Here is a 25,125-nt window from a genome sequence, read left to right as displayed (position 1 = left end):
GTTCTCGTTAAACCTGATTGTTTTCACCTGTGCCCCCATGTTCTTATACCCAGCTCTCCACACGGTTCCCTGCCAGATCGTCTCTCCTTCCTCCTCCGTGAACAGCTATGCTTTTGGACATTCTCCTTCCATCCCCTACCTGGTCCTCGTATTTGGACTCTCTTCCCTTATGTTTTGGTCGGAGCTTTGCTTTCCTGTTTGTGTCAGTGTTTTGGTTTTGTATTTTGGTAAATAGTCGCTTATATAGCGCTTTTATCCAAAGCGCTTTACAACGTTCACACACAGATGGCGGTTTCTGCCATGCAAGGTGCTCACCTGACCCACCGGGAGCAACTTGGGCTTCAGTGTCTTGCCCAACTGAGCTACAGTCACCCGCCCGTCTTTTGTTATCCTCGCTTGTTTGGCTCTGGTTTTATGTTTGATTAGTCATTTGTCTCCTTCAGTCTGTCTGCGCTTTATGTTTAGTTTGTTCGTGTCTGCTTCCCCTTAGTTACTAAGTCAGTTCCCTTGCTTCCCCAGCACACTTGTAATTTTGTTAATCCTCCCTTCTGAGTGTGTTTAAGTTCATGTTCTGTTTTACTTTGTTTTGATATTACTACATGTGTTTTCCTGCCTTCCTCATGGAGTGATTTTCAGTTGTTTATCTTTGTTAATAAACCCTCTTCACATTTGAAACCTCCCCTTGCCATCTCCTTGTTTCAGGTTGTACTAAAATTAAATATATACTCTAGAAGTGTGACAAGTGCAAGACAGTGCATAGGAAGGTGCGGAAGAGTTCTGTTTTCAGCAGTTTTTTTTTATATTGGGAGTGAGTTTGCTGAGCGTGCAGAGTTTGGTAGCTCGTTCCACCATCATGGGATTATTGAGCTGACAAGTTTTGCTTGATGCCTTCTGTGTCATGCTGGGACCACCAGATGTCGTTTGTTGGCAGAGCCCAGCCGACAGGAGACCAGAATAAAGGAGTTGAGGTAAGCAGGAGCCGTTGAGGGGATCACCCTGTAGGCAAGAGACAGAGCTCTGAACCTGATGCGAGCAGCTACAGGAAGCCAGTGTAGAGATCTGAAGAGTGAGGCGAGCTGCCGCATTTTGGATCATTTGCAAAGGTTTGATTGTGGATACTGGTAACCTCATCAACAAAGCATTGCAGTAATCAAGTAGAGAAATGACCAGCACCTGTACAATGAGTTGGGTTGTATATTCCGTGAGGTAGGGTCGGATCTTCCTGATGTTGTAGAGAGTAAATCTGCATGCCCTAGAGACTGGGGAGATGTGGTCCTTAAAGCTCAGTTGGCTGTCAGTAATGATCCCCAGATTTCTGACCATCTTGGTGGGGGCAATCACTGTAGATCCAGTGTTGATGCCAATGTTGTGTTGTGTTGAAGGTCTGGCTGGGAAGACAAGGACTTTGGTCCAGTGGAGTCGTTCGGTGGAAAGGACAGGAAAAGCTGTGTGTCATCAGCATACCAGTGATTAGAAAGACCATGTGAGTGGATGATACAACCCAGGGATGTAGAATAGACATAAGAAAAAAGAGGACCAAGAACTGAACCCTGCTGCACACCGGTAGAGAGGCTATGAGAGTGAGAACATGCCCCTGCCAAGATACCTTGAAGGTTCGTCCCGATAGGTAAGACTGAAGCCAGGCTAGAGCTGATCCAGAGATGCCAAAGTCAGAGAGTGTGGACAAGAGGATCAGATGGTTCACAGTGTCAAAGGCTGAAGATAGATCAAGTAGGATTAAGACACAAGACCGACTGACCTGCGACTTTTGCAGCTCGATGAGATTCTACGACAGTCAGGAGTGCTGTTTCTGTGGAGTGACCTTTTGAAGACAGACTGGTTGACATCAAGGAAGTTGTTCTTGAAAAGAAAGTGTAAGAATTGATTGAAGACTACTCGTTCCATTGTCTTTGCCAGAAATGGAAGAAGAGACAGGTCTGTAATTCTCCACAAGGGAGGAATCAAGAGAAGGCTTCTTGAGCAGTGGGGTAATCTGGGCCTGCTTGAATGAGGTCGGAAAAGTGCCTGTTGTGAGAGATGTGTTGATAATTTGTGTAATATCTGGTATTATTGTGGGTGCTACTACTTGAAGGAGAGTGGAAAGGATCAGATCCAGAGAGCAGGTAGTCGGATGGTTAGAGAGGAGGAGGGTGGATACGTCCTCCTCAGTCAGAGTTGAAAATGAGGAGAGCAATGGATTGTTGGAGGAAGTTAGCAGGATGTCATCATCTGGAGGAGAGAACTGTGAGCTGATGGCTGCCATGTTATTAGTAAAGAAGCTGGTACATTGTTGGCAGTGAGAGACGTGGATGGAGGAGGTGGAGGTGGGTAGATGAGTGTTTTGAAAGTGGAGAACAGCTTTCTGGTGTCTGAGGTGTTGCTGAGATTCTCCTGGTAGTATTCAGTCTTTGGATCTTTTTCTCACAGTATCACTGGGCAAACAGATCCTGATACTCTGCAAAAGCAGATACATTCTTGGATTTAAGCCACTTCCTCTCAGCACTCTTGAGCGTGGTGCGTTGGGGTGTGATGGTGGGGTGGGATTTGAACCCGCTGCCTTCTGCATCCCATTCCAATGATCTACCACTGAGCCACCAGGCCCCCAATTGATCCTAAAATTTAGTTTGATTATTTCTCTGTATCACTCAGCCTCAATGTTGAATACATTTCACAGTAACACAGACTCTTCTTTCCCTCCTCCTTGCAGCTGTTAGAGCAGGCGCTGGTGATTGAGGAGCAGCTGCGCCGCGCCGCGTACCTCAACATGTCGGAGGACCCCTCCCACCCCTCCATGGCCCTCAACACCCGCTTTAGCGAAGTGGAGTGTCTCGCCGAGTCCCATCAGCACCTCAGCAAGGAGTCTATGTCCGGAAATAAACCGGCCAACGCCGTCCTGCACAAAGGTGAGTCAGAACCGGTTTTAAAGACACTTAAACTTAAAACAGAGTGAATGAACAGAATCTCATCAGTATTTCCATTATTTCTTATTATTTCCCATAGATGAACCATAAATATGTTTAAACAAACTCTCGAGCTCAGTGGGTGAGAGAGTACAGGTCCTTATTTGCCCTCTCTCTGTGTCTCAGTGCTGAAGCAGTTGGAGGAGCTGCTGAGTGACATGAAGGCAGATGTCACCCGGCTCCCAGCAACCATCGCCCGGATACCGCCTGTTGCCGTGCGACTCCAGATGTCCGAGAGGAACATCCTGAGTCGGCTGGCGAGCCGAGGCCCCGAAACACAGGCACAGACGCAACAGGTACAACTATGTTTTTTAAATCGGGCGGCTCGGGTTTAAAAAAAAAATCCTTTGTTTTAACGCCATTTCAGATTCTGCAAGTGAGATTTTGCTGATTAAAACATCTGTTGGACCTTTATTTTTAATCTTCTATTTCCTGTGTTCATTGTTGTTTCTTAGCTCAAGAACAAACATACAGTATACTTTGAAATAGCTCATGAAAAAAAAAATTCTTACTGAATAGCATTGAATTGTTGAATGATTGTAGATTGAAATGTAAAAAATAATTTTATTTCCAAGCTCTTACTGTAATGTTGTAAAGAAGCGGGCAAAATGCATTGACTATAGCTGTCGGGCAGTTTATTTCAACTTAAACTGAAAAAATTGCACCTTGGTCCAGTGTTTGCAAACACATGCAGCAGACATTTTTTGTGATTTCACAAAGTACAGCTCCTTTTCATGTGCTAAATGTCTGATTCGTGCTGGAAAGTGACTTCTGTAGACCCTGCAATAATCTCTGCTTTCATTCAGCCTTTCTCTCTGCCGCTTGACATGTCTGCAGACTCTTTCCCTGCACACATGCTCTTGTGAACCTGGTTATCTGTACACGTGGCTGAGAAACTACCTTTCTCCAAATGTGTGACGTAAAACTAAGACTCGCCCATTAGAATATTTGTCGCTAGTTAAAGAAAAAAAAATGACAGTTGGGTAGATATGATATATTATAAAACACTAACCATTTGTCTTGTTTCTGCTTCAGATGTCGCAGCAGTAGACTGAAACACGGCTCTTTTACCTCGAAAACCACCCCCTGCCTCACCTCGACATTCCTGATTGGTGCACAGGAGAATGACGAACAGTGTACCCAAGCTTGAAGCCACGCCCAGTTCACTTTTCTTGACACCCCCCTGCCCCCCCAAACAGACTTGACAGTTTTTCTGGAGGATCAAATCCTTTTCTGACCCACAACCCCCCCCCCCCTCGAATTTTTAGGCTGTGGACAGAGAAACTATTTTATTTTTTTCCTCATTTTTTTCAATTTCTGTATTAATATTATTGATATAATGTTATTATGATGGTTTTTTGGGACCTAAATAAAAAATGTAATAAAAAAAAAATGTCTTTCACTGGTTAGTTGGGCAGATTTACGTTGAAGCAAACGTCCGGTTAAATTTTTGGCTTCTTTAACAACAGGAGTTTCTCGTGTGGCATTTGTGAGCACGAGAGGTTAAGCCCAGACAAATCTTGTCGGCAATTTCTGCACCCAGGTTCTGCTGTCAGGAGCAGAGACCAAAACCGGGGACGAATACTGGACTCGCATTGAGCAGGTGAGCACAAACATTGCTCTACATACATTATCATGTTGTTGTTGTTGTTGTTGGTGGTGGGGAAAAGGCCACTTTTCCTACAAATGCTCAGTCTCTCATTGTATATTTCAAGTCAGGCCTCCGTTTCCAGTTTTGTTTCACTAATAACTTGTTGAAACAGCAGTTTTCTGCATTTGGAGACGTGCTCAAACAAACAAAGCAAATCTTTTTTGTGTAGTTTAGCACATTCATTTATTTGAAATCGCAGGCTATAATTACAAGAACAGAACCTGCAGCGATACACGATTTCCACTGAACACTAGGAATAACACTCAAAATTAAACATTTACAGTTTTGGACTAAGCTTAAAGCTCATGTTTCTTACTAGAACCAGCTGTGACATAAACATCTCCCATTAATTGTGAGTAACTTTGGAAATTTGGTCTTTCAGAGACAGAAAACAACCACGACGCGGCTTTAAGGAGCAATTTTTCTTCTGACAAACTCCCAGACTGAATCCGATACATGTTCCCCCTCCGGCTGTCGTAAAGAAATTATAAATGTGTAGCACAAAAACGAGGAATTTGTGTGTTTAGAAGCAGAAACACCAACCAGCCACCTGACAAACGTATTTAACATACGGACAATGATTAAAGGACTGAATAAATATCTAAATAAAGAGATTTAGTACCTTAAGGTGACATCTGTCACGTTTTCTCCTGCTTCTCTTGGTGTGGTCACACCTAAAGGAAGGCTGAGGGGATGGAGACCACCAGAGGTCTGCACTTAACTTTGCCTTCTCCTTGATCTGCCTGGCAGTTGTTGTGTTTCCTTTCTAATTTCACTCCTTTTTTTTTTTTTTTTTTTTTTGCATAGATTTCTTCCTCTTGCACACAACAATTCGGCTCTATGGATTTAGAGTGACACATACACTCTGGTTTGATTTACACAGCTTGATACAGCAAGTGTCAGGAAGTAAAGAGAGTCAATTTCTGCAGCTAATACATTCACAGTTCCCCAATGTTAAATGACTAAAATATCCACCTTCATCCACCTTCTGGTTGGAGTAGAGACGACAGGAGGCACTGGAGCATATTACAGACGATGCATCAAGGTTTCTGAGGGAGTCGGAAGTGAGGAGGTGGAGAAGTGGCTGAAGTTGACTCGGCGGTGAAGACTGTGGCCTGTGTTTCCGTCCCTGAAGATCAGCTCAGTAGAAGAAATACACTGAGAACATAGATCACAGACATTGCATTTTCTGAGTAACGTTTGTAAGAAAAGACATCTGAAACATTTTCAGTGGTTTGTTCTACGATCGGCCGACGACGCTCACGTCGTCCTCGGGACCAGAGTTTTCATAAACTATAAACTTTGTTCACTATATTAAAAGAAAACCAAAAGACAGAACAATCCTAGAGACGTTAAGAAAAGACGACTAATGCAAAACTGCAAACTCTGGTCCCCCTGCACCAAAAAGATGTCAGATGATTAATTTTAACCCAGTTTATCCTGGGTAGTCGGGGTACCCTTTAAAACAGGTAAACCTGAGCTGTCGTGGAGCAGGTATATAAATGTTGTAGTACTTTACTTTTTACGAGTACCACACTATAATTCAGAGGGGATTACTTAACTTCCAGTCGTAGTTACTCTTGGGTTAAAAGTTTAATATTAGGGGCCACTTCAGTAATTTTTTAACTTTGACTATAGTTTTGGGTGGGGGGGGGTCATGTATAGAAATAACATAAAAAAAACATCTGTGTGCCTTCCAAAATTGAAATATCTGTCTGCTTTTGGCTGTAAAAGCACCTCCAGATGACATCATTGGGACATCATCTCCTTCCTTATACTACAGAAGTTGATGTCTTGGTCTTTCAAAACTCCTCCGGGTGATATCATCTTAACTTCTATAAAATGATGCTACACTGATGACGAAAACAACATTTCTGACAGAATGTACAGTATAACTTTCATACTTGAAGTATATGATAATTGTTTTGAACTCATGTCTTTACTTTACTAACGCAATATTTTAAAACTGTAGTTTTAAAGCTGTAGTTTGAAAGTACTACTTCCAGTACCACCTACAGCGGCAACTATCGTGTTCGACGTGTGGTGAGGGTTTTGTGTTACTTACAGAAGATGACTCCGACAAATATAACGCCTACAACTGCCATGATGATCATCATCTGCAAAGAAGAAAAAAAAAAAACACAAACCAGAGCATGAACTTTATTTTTTTCCTGTTCCCGTCCTGTGTTGGTTTATTTTTCAGTAGGCGTTAAAATAGGTTTGGATTTATCTACACTGGATTTAAAGGAGACCTTCACTGATATTTAACCTTGTTCTTTTGATTCTAGTTTGGGTAGTAGATTTAAATAAATACATCATTAAACATTCGTGCTCAAACTGCTCTTCCAGAGCTGCTCCAGATGACCTGATCTGAACTCCTAATGATGAACGAGAGTTTTTCAGCTAGAAGCAGGGACATATTTTAATTTATTATTAGTAGTAGTATTTTAATGCAGGGAAGTCAGGAAAGTTTAAAAAGCATCAATGTACATTTACACCCTAAACTAAACCCATAGAAAGCCAGTTGGAAACTGGTGAAGTCGCCCTTTGTTTGTATTTGAAAAGTTTTAAAAGTGGTGGTTGGCTGACACAAAGGGCGAGAGAGTTTTAATAAGAACAGAGGGTTAGAGAGAGAGAGAGAGAGAGGGATCAGTGTCATCTTGATCTGTGTCCATGTGCAGGGAATCAAAAAGACCGAGAGAGACCAGATGTCAGTGCACGGGTTGGTTTTGGAAGTTTTGTAACTGTTGGGTTATTTACGTATGTTTTAGTATAATGATAAAGTATAATGTAAAATCACAAAGTTTAATTGACATTCGTCTGGGACTATTTTCAGCAGCGGATTAATCCATATTTGTTTATGTAGTGAGCATCTGGGGCAGCAGGACAGTATATTTACTGCATTTGTGAGTCCAAAAGTGTTTTCATGATAAAGAAACCTTTGTGGGTCTCGCTGATGTGTTCTGAATAAATTGAGGAGCTCTGTGGATGGAAGTTACTGCCGAATTATACAAAATAAAGAAGTAAATCAATCAATATATTTTTTAAAAACTACAATTGAAAAACGAATGTTGCTCATTAAAAGTCTATTAAAAGTCCCTGTTGTTAACCTCACTGTGGGATTTGGGTCTATGATAAAGTAAACATGGATTATCGGCACTTTTAAATTTGTGCGGCTCAGAAACGCATCACGCCACGTGAGGGTCATCACACAGGTACACGCACAAACTGGTGTGTGTCTTTGTGGGGGTAGGGGCTGTTATGTCACAGATCACAGCTGGCTCTTTAATCCCACATGTCACTTTAATCCAGATTGGGATTTCTCTGTCTGCTGTCAGTCAAGCTGCCCCCCTCCCCCTCCCCCTCCCCCTCTCTTTCTCTCTCTCTCTCCCCTTACATTACCATCCTCCTGATTGGATGATGGGTCTGGTTTGATGAATCAATGCTGGGACATGTCAGTGAGACTAGTTAGTCCTGTTTACTTTATCCCCGTTTAAGATGCCGTTTTAAAGCAGTGTTTTGGATCATTACTTTTCTAACAGTATAAATTTACTATAGGCCTTATAGTTTTATTGTTTTACTTTTATGAATCCACTCGGTGAGCCACGGATTAGAAATTGAGGGACAAGCAGGTTTCTGTCTCGATGTTTCCACTACTTATTTGAAACTAATGTAGAGTAGGACAGATGTTTTCTGGACTTTTGGTGGAGGAACCAGAATGGATGTTGGAAGTAAGTTTCTGATCAAATTTTACATTTCATATCATCAGTTATGATCACATTTCCTCTGACTTAACATTTCTAGTAGATATAAACTTTCACTGTACTGACAAAAGTCACTTTAAAATCCTTTTATTGTTTGTCGTCTTTAAACAAGTTCATTACAAAGCAACTTCTATTTTTAATGTTTCAGTAAATTTGTAAAATGTAAACAGCTTAAACTGCAACAAAGAGCAGCAACATTTATGTTTTTCACATTTAAATGTCTAATTTGATGTGTTTTGAAGGTGACTGAAAAATCATTTAGTGTAAGCAAAGAAATTTTTAATGCAGAAAAATTTGAAACTGACTAAATTCACACGTGATCGTCATTTCTTTGTGACTTATAACGTTCATTACTGGATGAGATTAATTGTGCAGATCAGTGGGGGAGGGTGAACTCTGTGACCTGTGAGGCCAAACGGGGACTCACAGACTTGAGTCTCATAGAGAGACCAAGTCTTAATAGTTCCATTAGGTCCAGTCTTACTGAAGTCAACTTGATTACTTGGAAATTATGTACAAAATAAAGCATGAAGTTCATGTTAGAGTGTAGTAAACTCTATAACATTTATATCAGGGTCCTTCTGCACACGACAAATCTATAATTCCCAGATTAACTTAACCTGTGAACCTGTGACCTGCTTCATTACACACATCAGTGTTGACTGATTACAACATGTGTTCGTATAAATACAAGTTATCTGGATACATGTCACATGTTCAGGTTCAGAATAAAACTTTCATTGAACTGTGTATGAAACAAGCAATTTGAAAAACGTGATTTTAAATTAAATGAAAAATTCTATTCTTTTTCAAAGCAAAAGAAACAAGTTTGTCCTAAATTTCCACCTTAATGAATGTATCTACTTTAAATGTAATTAACCTTTAAAATACCAACAAAAAGTTACAATAATCCAAAAAATTATAAATATAGTATAACAGAATATAGTTCTATGAATTCTATATCACAATAATATGTTACTTAATATATCAATGTCAGTCAGACTTTGTCAATTCGTTTCTATTTCTCTCTGTCAGCTGCAGACATCAGTTCCTCTTTAGCTGAGGGAGGTTTTTGTACGACGTTGTTTCACTGTGTGAACGAGTTGTAATCCTGCTGACAGTAATAAACTCCTGCATCCTCAGTCTGAACTGCACTGATGGACAGAGTATAATCAGGATCAGATCCACGTCCAGTGAAACGATCTGAAACTCCAGACTGACGGGTTGCTGCATCATAAATCAGGAGTTTAGGAGCTTCTCCAGGTTTCTGAAGGTACCACTGCAAGTTATTACCAACATATGAACTAACTTTACATGTGATGGACACAGTCTGTCCTGGAACAACAGACTGAGATCCAGGAGACTGAGTCACAGTGATTTGTCCTGATGAACCTGGAAACCATGAAAAAGAGGAGAAGGGTTATTGAGACAAATCCAGCTTGGACAAAGATGATCAGCATCCAAACAGAAGAGGATCATTTGTTTAACATGGACAATAGATGGAAGAAGGTCAATGCTGCTGGTTTCAGTGTTTCTCCATCAGAGCAGAACATCATTGTGGTGAACCTGGTTTCATCCTGAAGCAAAGTTTTCACAAGAGAGTCTCACCCTGAACAAGGAGCCCCAGGGTGGACAGCAGTAGACTCAGAGACATCATCATTGTGCTGCCGGCGTGTCAGTGGCTCTGAAAGGCCTGGACAGACCCTGATCAACACTGGTCTCTTAACAGCTGGGAGACAGAGGCAGGACACATATGCAAACACACACAGTCACTCAGCTGGAACTGTCCTCAGTGGATCAGGGGGTTTCCCATCAGTGCAGCAGTGTTTTCAACCAAAAGCAAAGTTTCCACCTCAGTCCTTTCTGTAAGACTCTCTCCAGGCCTTTAATGTGAATCCTTGAGGAGTTTTTAACTGACTTACACACGACTCTTATTTCACACTTTATGTTCTGTCTAGAAATTCTTCAAGTGTGTTTTCAGTGTCTTTTACTTTCTTTGCCTTTGAGACAAACACCACCAGTTACATGTAACTGTGAAAGAAGAGCAAACAAGTTAAAGCACAGAGGTCAGAGGACGTCACACTACACAACAAGTAGATGGACAATGTGGACACATAGTTTTGTTTACAGCTGTTTCAAATGATCTTTGAATCTGTTTATATTTTATTTTTCCAGTCAAATATTAGAGAAAATGTGTGATTGTACAGTTTGTTATAGTGATTTTTAGTTATTTATATTAACAAATCAAGTCAGTGATCTTTGACTTTTTATGATCCAAACTGATTCTGAATTTAGTTCATATGTTAACAAAGATGAAGTTTTGTAGGATTTCAGGGATGTGATGTTTATGTTTGGACTGTCTTCACTCATCAAGGGTTCTGATGCTGATCTTTGTCTTCATGGTTTTGTTCAGTTATATTGAGCTGAAAACGTTTAAAGCTGAGTCACTAAAACAGCCATTTTGGCTTTTTGAGAATATGGAACAATTAAGATTTTTTTTGTTTGTTTGAATAGAGGATTAGAAGCTGAGATGGAGAAATTATTTAGTGTTTTGCAAAATTGTGTGTGTGTGTGTGTGTGTGTGTGTGTGTGTGTGTGTGTGTGTGTGTCCTCAGTGAACTGTATCAGTCTCTGCAGTAGCTTCCAGCTGCAGCATCAGTTCAGTTTCTGTTCAGTTTGACTGAGGGAGGTTTTTGTACGATGCTTTTTCACTGTGTGAACACATCTTCACTGTTGATGCTGTGATAACTCTGACAGTAGTAAACTGCTGCATCTTCAGTCTGGACTCTACTGATGGTCAGAGAGAAGTCAGAGTTTGATCCACTGCCTGAAAAACGATCTGGAATCCCTGATGCTCGAGTGGTGGCATATCGAATAATCAGTTTAGGACGTTCTCCATCTTTCTGTTGGTACCAGTGCAAATTGCTCCCACCATACACTCTCTGACTAGTTTTACAGTTGATGGTTGTGGTTCCTCCCAGAGCAGAGCTCACTGCTCCAGGCTGAGTCACTGAGACCTGACCTCTGGACTCTGAGGACACAGAGACAAAAACAGAAAGCAGCATCATGGTTTTGTGGGCTTCATTTCAGAGGGACGGATGTTGATAGAGGAGAGGAGTTGGATTCTCTGGACTTTACCTGTGAAGCAGCAGCAGAGCAGAGTCCAGATGAGGACGGAGATCAGAGTCATGTTTTTGATGAGGAGGATTTCTGTGTCTTCTGTTGTCATGAAGGACAGCTGTCAGTCATCCAGTGTTCAACTCTCAGGACTATAAACTCTCCCAGAGCACTGGAGCATGGTGCTGCTGATGCAAAGTGGCTCTATGGAAATGATCACACTGACTCCAACAGGGACTTGAGTCATTCTGATCAGGCTGATTATCAATGGTTCAGTTTGTTTGTAACTTTTTTCTAGACATTTATTTCAAAATCTTTTCTTTTGTCTTCAAATATATAAACAGGAATTAGTTTGGAAATTAATATACTGTATTTTTAAAGGTAAAATATAAACATTCAGGAAATTAGTGACATTATGTTTATGGCCACTTTTACAGCAACTGACTTTTCTTTTACACTTTTTTTGTTGTTGATTGTTGTTTATTTGATTCATATTCAGTCATGTCTCTACATTCAGATGTTTTAAAATCATGACTCTGGCTTTTTCTCACTGATACATTAAGTTTACTTTGGACTCAGTTCTACATAAACTGTATTTTATTTTATTTAATTATTGTACATTACTGCAACATTTAAGCTAATATTGTTTATTATTTATTGTTGGAGTGATTGTTTAGTTTATAACATTGTAACATTTTACAATTTTCTTAAAGCTTTTGTTACACTAAAATTTTAATTTCAACAAATCAAGTATGTTTCCCAAAATAAGTTCCCTCCAACAAATGTGTGTGACATTTAGTTTTTTTAATATCTTCATTTTTCCTATAGATTCTTATTTATCGCACATTGTGCTGCATTCATCCATCAATCCATTAGTTAGACCCAGTGATTTGATGTTTTTTCTTCTTTTTTAAAGCTAACAATAAGTAATTTGAAGGATTAAATGGTGACACATCTGTGGAATAAAATGACAGTTTTGACATTTTAGCTTTAGTCCTGAAACCGTCTGTTTTCATGGTTCATCAGTGATGCCAATCTGTTGCTATGGTTACTAAGGTTAAAGAGGAAGTGAAAATCTTCAGACCATTTTCATCTAAACGTGCAGCGTTTCTACACTTTGTTCTCTTTCTGTGCAGTGGGTCGAGTCCTTCCCACCCTGACTGGGCCAGTGAAGAGCAGCATCAGCTGGGAGGAGAGCAGGAGCACAGTGGTGCTGGAGATGGACGGCCTCTGCAGATGGAGCAGCACCCTGAGGCTCCCTGCAGACCAGTGGGGGAAGGTGGACTCTGAAACCAGAGTCTGGGAGCCCTGTCTGGCCTCACAAGTCAGAGACACTGAGGAGAGACCAGTGTTTCCAGTTCTGACCTGACTTACTAGGACTCTGCTACTGCTTTCACTTTGCTGTCTCTCTGTGTTTATCTGTCCTTTACTATTAAATTGCATTTATCAACATAATAACATTTTATGTTTTTATTGTTTCAGTTCAATGAAACATATTTAAATTAGTTCTTTTTATGGCTGTTGTAAATAATATTTCCATCTTAATAGTTCCATTATGTTCAGTCATACTTGAAATCAACTTGATGGCTTTGAAATTATGTACTAAATAAAATAGGAGTTCATGTTAGAGTGTAGTAAACTCTATAACTATAACAATAATTACATTTTTATTAGGGTCCTTCTGGACACGACAAATTAATCTATAAATAATTGAACCTGTAATAAAAACCTGCATCAGTACACTAATACATTTGTTTTGGTGAGAAATATTGTTAAAAGTTTTAAGGAAATTTTAAGTTGTGTCTCTTAACAAATTGTGACAATGGTGGAAAAACTAGTGGTTTTAGAAATTTACACAAACTGTTATGCACCTTTTTAAATCTATGAGGATTTTTTTTGCATCACAATTTTGAATCAAGATAATTCTCAGCTTGTCAGTGTCAAGTTATTATAACTCTCTGTTTTTACATAATGGTATGATCCCATATCCTCACATCTGATTGGCTGCGATGCCATTGCTGATGCGAGCCGGCACTTCTGATTCACTACAAAGCAGCGGTTCTCACAGCCGCATCTTTTGCTCATGACACATCACTAGAGCCAAATAAGCTCAACATTTTCTTAACAAATGTTCGAATCTCTTGGAACCTGTCTTTACGCAGCTGCTGGTAAAAGAGGGAGTTGTTGGTGCCGGCTGCGACATGTGTCACACTGCAAGTCACTGAGCTCCAACTGCAGGTGGGCTGGAACGTCACTGGGATCCACGGAAAAAAGCGTGATCTCCTCTTCAATAGTTGCAAAATCCCTGAATCCCTCATTTACCTCCTCATATCCACATTCATACTGTGCGCTGGAAAACGGGTCATTATTTCTTCCAGAAATTGGAAATGTGTGGTATTGGGCTGCTTTTGTGACAAGTGGCTTTGGAAAAGTATCAGCTTGGTCCGAAAGGCTTTGATATGTGACTACAGTTGGCTTATCACTGCATTTTGCCCCTGAAGGTTCGTGTTCAGGGCGTTCAGATGTCGGGTTATGTCGACTAAAAATCCAAAATCAGCCAGCCAAATAGGATCGGTTAGTTCTGGCATCGGTTGTCCCTTTTTTTAAAAGAATTGTCCAATTTCCTCTGTAAGAGAGTAGAAATGATGCAGTGCAGACCCCCGACTGAGCCATTTTACATCAGTGTGATACACAACATCTCCGTATTCAGCGTAAATGTCCAGTAGAAACTATTGAAACTGGCGGTGGCACAGGGCTTTGGAGCGAATGTAATTAATAGCTTTTATTACCGGTTTCATAACGTGATCATATTTCAGATGTTTGGCACATAATGGTGAATAATACAATGGAGTTTTATAACTTTATCTCCTTCTTCGCTGACACCAGAGTTGATAATCCATCCGTAATAATCCCCGTGATTTAGCACCCTGCCAAAGGCTTTTCCAGGGACTCTGAGCATTGTTCAGAGTCTTGGGCGTTTGGAGCCTATCCCAGCTGTCACAGGGTGAGAGGCAAGTCCACCCTGGATATGTCTCCAGTTTATTTCAGGGCCAACACAGACAGACAAACATTTATAATCAATTTACAACAAAGTCATCTCAAGGCACTTTACAGAATAAAGTCCAGACTACACAAGTATGTAGAAGCAACCTAACAATTCCCCCTTGAGCAAGCCCAGGGCAACAGTGGAGAGGAAAAACTCCCTTTAACGGGAGGGTGGGCGGCCATCTGCCTTGACCAGTTGGGGTGAGTGGAAAGTGAAGCGAGAAAAGAAAAGAACAACAACAAGCAACAACAAAACGACAACAAAAAGCAAAAACAAAACATTATACAGGTTGGTAGGACACAAAATTAATAGCATACAGTGCTGACAAATAAATGTATAGAGAAAAAGGGGAGGGGAGCTCATTGCACTTGCAGGAGTCTGGGATCGAAGTGGTCTAATTGGGCGATACAGAACTATGAGATCTTTTAAATATGATGGAGCCTGACCATTAACAGCTTTGTATGTAAGGAGGAGGGTTTTGAACTCTATTCTAGATTTAATGGGAAGCCAATGAAGAGAAGCTAGTGAAGGTGAAATATGATCTCTCTTTCCTAATCCAGTCAGCACTCTTGCTGCAGCATTTTGGATTAATTGAAGGCTTTTTAGAGAGTTATTAGGACACCCCAAGAGTAGGGAATTACAGTAGTCCAACCTAGAACTAACAAATGCATGGACCAATTTTTCGGCATCACTTTGAGACAGGATGCTTCTAACAACAAGGGCTGTTCTAGAGATTTGTCTTATATGTGATGTAAACGTCAAATCCTGGTTAAAAATAACTCCAAGGTTCCTCACCGCAGTACTGGAGGCCAAAGTTATGTCATCTATGGTAATTATATTGTTAGACAGCAAATTTCTCAACTTTTTAGGCCCAAAATGAATAATTTCAGTTTTGTCTGATATTAGAAGTAGGAAATTGTAGGACATCCAGGCCTTTATGTGTTTTAGAAATGCTTCAAGTTTGACTAATTGGTTAGTATCTTCTGGTTTCACAGATAAATAGAGCTGGGTATCATCTGCATAGCAGTGGAAGTTTATGGAATGTTTCCTAATAATTTTGCCTAAAGGTGACATATACAGATTGAAAAGTATTGGTCCTAACACAGAGCCCTGTGGAACTCCATAACTAACTTTGGTGCATAAAGAAGAGTCATCATTAACATGAACAAGTTGGAATCTGTCTGACATAAGATTTAAACCAATGTAATGCGGTTCCTTTAATCCCAAATCCATGTTCTAGTCTCTTTAATAAAATGTTGTGGTTAATGGTGTCAAATGCAGCACTAAGATCTAACAGAACAAGTATAGAGATGAGTCCATTATCTGAGGCCATGAGAAGATCGTTGGTGACTTTTACCAGTGCTGTTTCTGTACTATGATGAACTATAAATCCTGACTGAAAGTCTTCATACAAATTATTCCTATAAAGGTGATCACATAATTGTTTTGCAACTACTTTTTCAAGGATTTTAGGAATAAACGGGAGATTTGATATTGGTCTATAGTTGGCTAAATCACCTGGATCAAGACAAGGTTTTTTAAGTAATGGTTTGATTACAGCACCTTTATAGGCCTTTGGTACATAAGCCAGTTTCTAAAGATATATTAATCAAATCTAATATGAATGTGTCTATTAAAAGTAGAACATCTTTAAGCAATTTGGTTGGAACAAGGTCTAAAAGACATGTTGTTAGTTTTGAGGAAGCGATAGTTGAACTTAGCTCAGTGAGATCTATGGGTGAAAAGCAGTCTAAGAGGGATTGAGGATTCTCGAGCTGTTGTACATGAAGATCTATCTGTAATATTTGGGGGGAGGATCTGGTGAATTTCTTCCCTAATGGCTACAATTTTATTAGTAAAGAAAGTCATGAGTTAAGGGAAAACTAGGCTCAACAGAACTATGGCTCTTAGTCAGCCTGGCTACAGTGCTGAACAAAAACCGGGGGTTGTTCTTGTTTTCCTCTATTAATGATGAATAATATGCTGTTCTGGCCTCACAGAGCTTTTTTGTACACTGTTTTTCCAGGCTAACCGGGATTCTTCTAAATTAGTGGAACGCCACTTCCTTTCTAAGTTTCGTGACGCCTGCTTTCAGCTGCGCATTTGTGAATTGTAAATGGTAAATGTTCTGCACTTATATGGCGCTTTTCTACCTATTTACACTGCCCATTCACTGCCCATTCACACTCACAATCACACACACCAGTGGATGAGCTGCTATGCAGCTGGCCAACACTCACCAGGAGCAACTAAGTTGGGGTTCAGTGTCTTGCTCAAGGACACTTCGACATGTGACCGGAGGAGCTGGGGATTGAACCAACAACTGAGAGATTGGTGGACAACCGCTCTACCTTCCTGCGCCACAGTCGCAATTGTACCATGGAGGTCGGCTCCTCTGATTCACTGCCTTCTTTTTCAGAGGGGCAACTGTACCTAGTATCATACGCAGTGAGGCTGCAGAATCATCAACTAGATAATTAATTTGTATAGGAGTAAGATGGCTACTCACCATAGTATTGACACATGGTGGTGAAAAAGATGAAATAATTTCTTTAAATTTATTCACAGCATTTTCAGATAAACATCTGCTGTAGTGGAATTTTTCCCTAACTGCTGTATAGTCAGTTATTGTAAATTCAAATGTTATTAGAAAATGGTCAGACAGAAGAGAATTATGAGGAAATACTATTAAATTATCAGTTTCAATGCCATATGTAAGGACAAGGTCTAACATGTGACTAAAACAGTGAGTGGGTTTATTTACATTTTGGGAAAAACCAATTGAATCTAATAATGAATTAAACGCAGTGCTCAGACAGTTACTGTCAGCATCTACATGAATGTTAAAGTCACCCACTATAATGACTTTATCTGTACTAAGCACTAAATCAGATAGAAAATCAGAAAATTCAATCAAAAACTCTGAATAAGGGACTGGAGGACGGTACATGATAACAAATAATAGTGGTTTTTGAGTTTTCCAGTTTGCGTGTGAAAGGTTAAGAGTAAGACTCTCAAATGAGTTATAACTATGTTTAGGTCTAGGAATTATTGATAAGCTATAGTGAAATATTGCTGCTACTCCTCCACCTCGGCCTGTGCTTCTAGGAACATGATAATTAATATGACTCATTTAAACTGACATATTCTTCCTGCTGTAACCAAGTTTCAGTGAGACAAAACAAATCGAATTGATGATCATTTATCAAGTAATTTGCTAACAGAGATTTAGAAGAGAGAGATCTGATATTTAATAATCCACATTTAATAGTTTTGGGTTTTGGTTCAGTATGAGCAGTAGTCTTAACTTGTATTAGATTTTTATGATTAACTCCCCTTGTGTTCATTTTTGGTTTAAAAAGTTTAGGTGGTCGTGGAGCAGACATAGTCTCTATGGGGCAAAGAGCAGTGTGGTTAAGATCATAACATTCAACAAAATAATAATATTCCTTGGGTGGAAAAATTAGAATCCATAAGAGCTGCATTTTGTCTGTTGGTAACGTCAGATTCTATAAATATCTCAGACTGTTTATACCTGTGGATGTTGTCGGGTGTTGGAGCGGAGGATGCAGGAGAGGTGAGCACATCAGAGCCACAGGTGTTTTCAATGGTCAGTCAGTCTCCGGAGACTGAGACGCTGTGGACAATGTTCTCAGTCAACATCCGTGATCCCAGAAAGTTCGGGGCCCCGGCCGCGCTGCCCGCGGGAGGTGGAGCCGTGTGGTATCTCACGGGGCAGGGAGTAACAGGGAACCGCCACCGGGGAAGTCGGCCTTTCCAGCTCTTCAAGAACAGTGAAACGGTTCTCCACCTGGACCGGGGAAGGTGGTCCAATGGACTGGTTGACAAGATTAGCTGCAGCAGGTGTCGTCCGATGTCTCCTTTTAGCCGGGATCCAGGCCTCCTGTGTCAGGAGGAGCAGGCCCGTGTCGGGACAGGCCATTGGTCTTCCGACAGGGGAGACCACAGATTGGCACCGTGTTTCCAGCGGAAGCAACAGGGCCAAACCACGGCAGCGTGACATCGGGGTCTTGGGTCACTGAACAAACAGCCTGGTGAATAGAAACAGTTTGTTCCATGTAGCTCGAGGTATTAAGAGCTGCGAGGTGCTTCGCTTGTGTGGTGGCAACGTTGGAAAACCCCAAGATAAGTTCTTTTTTTTTTTTTTTTGCTTAGTTCGTTTTCCAAAAGTTTGATGGTTTCTTGCAACTTCGTGAAAACGTGTACACAGTTTGAACAGACCACCATTTGGAAACTACGGAAGTGACGTCAAACATGTCAATCTTCATGGTAAAAGTAAGTGTTATTAAATAAAATATGAATAATTTGATATCATTTGATATCATTTGTCTTCCCTCTGAGGTCTGATTTTAACTTAAATTTGTTTGCATCTTTTTTACCCTATTGTTGTTTTCACTGTGTTGGAAGTGTATTTATGTATCAAATATTACAATTTGGAATTGTTGCACACTGATGTTCAGCATAACAGATACAGTGAATGATCTCGATTTTAACCATCAACTGGTGTTTGTGTACATTCAGTGAACTGTATCAGTCTCTGCAGTAGCTTCCAGCTGCAGCATCAGATCAGTTTCTGTTCAGTCTGACTGAGGGAGGTTTTTGTATGATGCTTTCTCACTGTGTGAACACAGCTTGAAAAGAAGAGGACCAAGAACTGAGCCCGGTGGCACATCGGTAGAGAGGCTATGAGAGTGAGAAACATGCGGAGGACATCTTGAAGGTTTGTCCCGATAGGTACAAACCAAAGCCAGGCTAGAGCTGATTCAGAGATGCCCAAGTCAGAGAGTGTGGACAAGACGATCTGATGGTTCAGTCTGAGAGTTGATTGAAGACTGCTCGTTCCATTGTCTTGGCCAGAAACAGAGAAGAGAGACAGGTCGGTAATTCTCCAAAAGGGAGGGGCCAAGAGAAGGCTTCTTAAGCAGTGGACCTGCTTGAATGAGGTCTGAAAAGTGCCTGTTGTGAGAGATGTATTGATGATTTTTTTTTAATAGCTGGCATTAGTGTTGGTGTGACAGCTTGAAGGAGAGTGGAAGGGATCGGATCCAGAGAGCAGTTGGTTGGATGGTTAGAGAGGAGGAGGGTGGAAATGAGGAGAACCATGCAGTGTTGGAAGAAGATAGCAGGATGTCATCATCTGGAGGAGAGAACTGTGAGCTGATGGCTGCCACCTTTTAGTAAAGTCTGCAAAGTTGTCGGCAGTGAGAGACGTGGATGGAGGAGGTGGAGGTGGGTAGATGAGTGATTTGAAAGTGGAGAACAGCTTTCTGGTTTCCATGGTGTTGCTGAGCTTCTCCTGGTAGTATTCAGTCTTTGCCCAGGTGACACTGTAAGAAAAAGATCCAAGCAGATCCTGATACTCAGCAATGGAGTCTTTAAGAATTTAAAGCCAATTTCTCTCAGAACTCCTGAGCATTGTTCTTTGCTCACGGATCCAGTCGGTGATCCAGAAGCTGAGGGACAAGCAGGTCTAGAAGATACGGGGAAGAGATTTTGAGACATGATAGTGTATTGCAGAGGCTGTCTGTGACTGTACCTGTATCAAGGGTGGAGAGATCCTGTGGTGGGGGCAGAGTTGCAGAGACCAGTGAAAAGAACTGGTTTGGGTTGAGAAACCTGAGGTTATGGCAGAATGTTACAAGTGTGGCGTGAGAATGGAAAGTTCTAGGGATGAAGATTGTGAGTTGAATGAAGAAGTGATCAGATAAATGCAGAGCAGTGACCAAGATGTTGTATTTGGTGCAGTTCCAGGTGAGAATGAGGTCCAGGTTGTTGCCAGCTTTGTGGGTCACAGGACTGGACACCAGTCTCAGGTCAAATGTGTTTAGAAGATCAAACAAGTCAGACACCTGAGGTTTGTACAAGTGGATGTTCAGGTCTCCCAAGGTGAGAGGAGCGTCGTTTTCAGGGAAGTGGGACAGCAGCATGTCAAGCTCATCACAGAAGTTCCCCATCTGGCCCGGTGGTCGATCTGTCACAATCACATGGACTGTAATCGGTGCAATGATCCCAATGGCATGATATTCCAGAGATGACAGATTGTTGACGGGAGCTGTCTGGGAAAACTTCCAGGTGTCAGCAACGAAAAATCCAGTTCCACCCCCCCAACCTGATGAGTGAGGAGTGTGAGAGAAGGAGGAATTAGTGGAGTGCAGCTGGGGGGGCCGTGTTCTGTGGCATGATCCAGGTTTCTGTAAGTGCAAGCAGCTGAACAATTGACTGTTTAGCAAAAGCTGGAATGAAGTCGGCCTTGTTCACTGCAGACTGGGTTTTTCACAGGGCAAGAGAAAAGAGGCAAAAACAAAACTTTCTACCTACAGCTCTTAACTCTATTACAAACAAACAGACTAAATCAGCAGACTGAAGAGAAATGACAGAAACTCAGCTTCCTCTGAAACCAACAAACACATTTCAAACAGCACTTACTTGTTGAGTATATCTCCTGTCCTAGTTTGGTGCTTTGAAAGACAGCTGACAGTACACTCAGCTTGAAATGACTGTTTGAAATAACTATTCTGTAATCAATGAGCAAATGAAATAAAAATAAGATGAAAATAAATATTGTTAAATTATAATAAAAATAATTAAACTACAAATTACTACAAAATTAATTAAATTACTCAAATTACTTGTGACGTGATTGAGCATTATAGAAGTTTGGGAGGTTCTCCAGGTCTCTGAAGGTACCACTGCAATTCATTACTAACACCTAAACTGGTTTACTTGTCATGATGTGGCCTATAGTTCAATTTCCTGTCTTAGTTTTTGCAGCACATTTTGGTTTTGTAGTTTGTTTCAGTATTTTAGTTTTTTCATGTCCTCCTCTTAGGAGCGATCTTTTGTTAGCCCTTTGAGTTTTTACCTTAATAAAGCTGCTTATTAGTTTACTCCTTCTCGCCGTCTCTTCACTTGGGTCCGTCTCTATACAAAACCATGATATTACTGGATACAAACCCTAAATGTGATGCTGAGGGTCTCAGATACGACAAACTCCAAGCAAAAGTTTTGGATGTGGGCAGAGCCAGAAAACATGGAGGTCATCATCAGTTAGAGTTGGACAGATTTCTTTGTCTCATGTCCATGTAGTAACATCTGTGAGCAGAACTGGGAGTTGGTTTCATCCTGAACTTAAAAAGCTTCTCCTTCATCTTCAAGACACGGTCCATTCAGCAGCTGATCTGGAGACATGGACTCATGATCCTCTTCAGCACATTTTGATATGTCCTCATGGAACCTCTTAATGTTGGGGTCACTGTGCACAAGAACTCAGAGGACTGAGACTCTGAACAGTTCAATGACAATTGGTTAACTCCATCTACTGGTTAACTCCATGAAAGCTCGTGTACAGCCTCTGGCCTCTACTGTTGTTCCTTGTTTCTCCTTGTACAGGTACAGGTACAGGTAAGTGGTGGGCAGGTCCACTGATTCAGAAAACCTGGTTCCAGTTCTCTGAACCGCTACAAAAGTTTCCACCTCAGTCCTTTTTGTAAGACTCTCTCCAGGTCTTTATTGAGTTTTTACAGCAACATTAACCAACTTCCACATCTCATCTGAAATTCATGTTAGTAAAGAAATCAAAAATGTGTTTTTCTCACGTTCGGTGGAGGAACCAGACTGGATGTTGGAAGTAAGTTTCTGATCAAATACTAAATCAAATCTTGTGAAGTCGTGTTTTAAATAGTTGCAGCAGGTGAAATGATCTGGTTTTCTTTGGAACAGATTCAGTATTTGTGTTTTTATTTCCCACCTTCATCATGGAGGTGAACTCAGAGCAGTTTTACTAAACGTATCTTTCCATGTTCCTGTCAGGGTCAAAGTTAAACTACTTTAATCCACCACATTGAAAACTGCTTTCTGATCTTTACATGTGACTTGTTTCCACTAAATTCTAACAGAGTAACGATAACTAGTGATGTTTTATTGGATTTCTTGTTATTTGTTGCTGTAGATTTGAAATCATTTGATGTGTTTGATTAGGATTGAAATCCACATGAAGAACATTTGATTGTTTAAATCGCAATTAATCAGACAAAATTAAATACAAATGTTTTTAATCCGATTTTACTGTAAAGAGACATTTTTCAAGTTTTAATACTCTTATCAACACGTGGACACATGGTACTGATGATACCGACTGAGTGATGCTAATTAAATGACAACTGCATGACAATTAATAAGTCCTACAGTTGGATGCAAAAGTTTGCATTTTCCTATTGTGAGATTGAAAAACGAGTCATTTTTTTCATCAGCATTTCATTTACAGCACATTCAGCTGGTACAAATGATCCTTAATCAGAAATAATTAAAGCTCATTTTTAAATAATTTATGAAGAATGGACATTTTTGTTGCTTCTGATGGAAAAAGTCCATTTGTAGCAGCTGAATGTACATTATTACTATGTTACTGTAGGTTTAGGTTCAGATTGTGTCTCCTTACATGGGGGATGTAGGGGGATGCAAACGTAACTGTAAACCTATAAACCTGTGTCTGACACACACATGTGACAATTCCAACACAATTCCTGATGAAGCTGTGTGTGTGTGTGTGTGTGTGTCTGTGTGTGTGTTCCATCATTGTGTGTGGATATAGAGCTCAGTTATTAGTATTGTGCTGTATATATGTGGATAAATAGTCAGGAAGGTCACAGTTGATGGGAACAAAGACTAAACAAGATCATGATTTCTATTTTTTAATATGTTCATTTAAGTGCATTGAATATAAATGATAAACTAAACCTCAAAGGAAAAAAAAACTTTTATTTAAATATGTACTATGATATTTGACTTTTTAGACATTAAGACAGATCTGTCATTATTTCAATCAACTTTTCATCGTCTCATTGTTTCAGAAAACAGTCAGTACAAGTGACTGTTTAACAGCAGGTAAAACTCAGTTTTTATTTGAAGTAGTTTAATAAATGATCTGTTTCTGTGATTTTGTGCTTTGACTTGTTATGTTCTGTGTTACTGTACAAACCTTTAGTGTTTTAGTTTCATTACAGTTGTTGTCAGATCAGTTCCTCTTCAGCTCAGGGAGGTTTTTGTACAACGTTTTTTCACTGTGTGAATGAGCTGTAACTCTGCTGACAGTAATAAACTCCTGCATCTTCAGTCTGAACTCCACTGATGGACAGAGTGAAGTCAGTTCCAGAATAACTTCCACTGAAACGATCAGAAACTCCAGAGTGACGAGTTGTAGCATATCTCACAAGAAGTCTTGGAGCTTCTCCAGGTTTCTGAAGGTACCAGTGCAGGTTGCTACCTATAGTCTGACTGGATTTACATGTGATGGACACAGACTCTCCTGGAACAACAGACTGAGATCCAGGAGACTGAGTCAAGGTGATTTGTCCTGATGAACCTGGAAACCATGAAAAAGAGGAGAAGGGTTACTGAGACAAATCCAGCTTGGACAAAGATGATCAGCATCCAAACAGAAGAGGATCATTTGTTTAACATGGACAATAGATGGAAGAAGGTCAATGCTGCTGGTTTCAGTGTTTCTCCATCAGAGCAGAACATCATTGTGCTGAACCTGGTTTCATCCTGAAGCAAAGTTTTCACAAGAGAGTCTCACCCTGAACAAGGAGCCCCAGGGTGGACAGCAGTAGACTCAGAGACATCATCATTGTGCTGCCGGCGTGTCAGTGGCTCTGAAAGGCCTGGACAGACCCTGATCAACACTGGTCTCTTAACAGCTGGGAGACAGAGGCAGGACACATATGCAAACACACACAGTCACTCAGCTGGAACTGTCCTCAGTGGATCAGGGGGTTTCCCATCAGTGCAGCAGTGCTTTCAACCAAAAGCAAAGTTTCCACCTCAGTCCTTTCTGTAAGACTCTCTCCAGGCCTTTAATGTGGATCCTTGAGGAGTTTTTAACTGACTTACACACGACTCTTATTTCACACTTTATGTTCTGTCTAGAATTTCTTCAAGTGTGTTTTCAGTGTCTTTTACTTTCTTTGCCTTTGAGACAAACACCACCAGTTACATGTAACTGTGAAAGAAGAGCAAACAAGTTAAAGCACAGAGGTCAGAGGACGTCACACTACACAACAAGTAGATGGACAATGTGGACACATAGTTTTGTTTACAGCTGTTTCCAAATGATCTTTGAATCTGTTTATATTTTAGTTTTCCAGTCAAATATTAGAGAAAATGTGTGATTGTACAGTTTGTTACAGTGATTTTTAGTTATTTATATTAACAAATCAAGTCACTGATCTTTGACTTTTTATGATTCAAGCTGATTCTGAATTTAGTTCATATGTTAACAAAAATGAAGTTTTGTAGGATTTCAGGGATGTGATGTTTATCTTTGGACTGTCTTCACTCATCAAAGGTTCTGATGCTGATCTTTGTCTTCATGGTTTTGTTCAGTTATATTTAGCTGAAAACGTTTAAAGCTGAGTCACTTAAACAGCCATTTTGGCTTTTTGAGAATATGGAACTATTAAGATTTTTTTGTTTGAATAGACGATTAGAAGCTGTGATAGAGAAATTATTTAGTGTTTTGCAAAATTGTGTGTGTGCGTGTGTGTGTGTGTGTGTGTGTGTGTGTGT

The 25,125-nt window shown here is 40.4% G+C and overlaps 1 protein-coding gene and 2 gene segments (V, D, J or C); 1 reads left to right on the top strand and 2 right to left on the bottom strand.

Moving 5' to 3' along the window:
- The first annotated feature begins 2,701 nt into the window (after window positions 1-2,701).
- LOC137131368 (chromodomain-helicase-DNA-binding protein 4-like) lies at window positions 2,702-4,353 on the top strand. Its single transcript, XM_067512557.1, has 3 exons — window positions 2,702-2,903; window positions 3,087-3,256; window positions 3,996-4,353. Exons 1-3 carry the CDS (start codon window positions 2,765-2,767, stop codon window positions 4,008-4,010), a joined length of 324 nt encoding a protein of 107 aa, XP_067368658.1. The 5' UTR covers window positions 2,702-2,764; the 3' UTR covers window positions 4,011-4,353.
- A 4,098-nt stretch (window positions 4,354-8,451) lies between these two features.
- LOC137133922 (Ig kappa chain V region 3368-like) lies at window positions 8,452-10,171 on the bottom strand. The segment is given in 2 exon segments: window positions 8,452-9,767; window positions 9,984-10,171. Coding segments are annotated over 2 exon segments (357 nt in total).
- Window positions 10,172-10,308: 137 nt separating this feature from the next.
- LOC137133428 (immunoglobulin kappa variable 4-1-like) lies at window positions 10,309-11,639 on the bottom strand. The segment is given in 2 exon segments: window positions 10,309-11,406; window positions 11,514-11,639. Coding segments are annotated over 2 exon segments (414 nt in total).
- Between the last annotated feature and the right edge of the window lie 13,486 nt (window positions 11,640-25,125).

The sequence above is a fragment of the Channa argus genome, chromosome 1, assembly GCF_033026475.1.
Source record: "Channa argus isolate prfri chromosome 1, Channa argus male v1.0, whole genome shotgun sequence".
NCBI classification, from domain to species: domain Eukaryota; kingdom Metazoa; phylum Chordata; class Actinopteri; order Anabantiformes; family Channidae; genus Channa; species Channa argus.
The sequence above is the reverse complement of the archived record's forward strand: the minus strand, read 5'-3'. Positions and strand labels throughout refer to the sequence as shown.

Bases quoted from the DNA above. Each gene is read 5' to 3' on its own strand.
- LOC137131368 (XM_067512557.1), top strand. From the start codon at position 2,765: ATGTCGGAGGACCCCTCCCACCCCTCCATGGCCCTCAACACCCGCTTT. The intron at 2,904-3,086 runs GTGAGTCAGAAC...TCTGTGTCTCAG, and splicing joins CAACGCCGTCCTGCACAAAG to TGCTGAAGCAGTTGGAGGAG.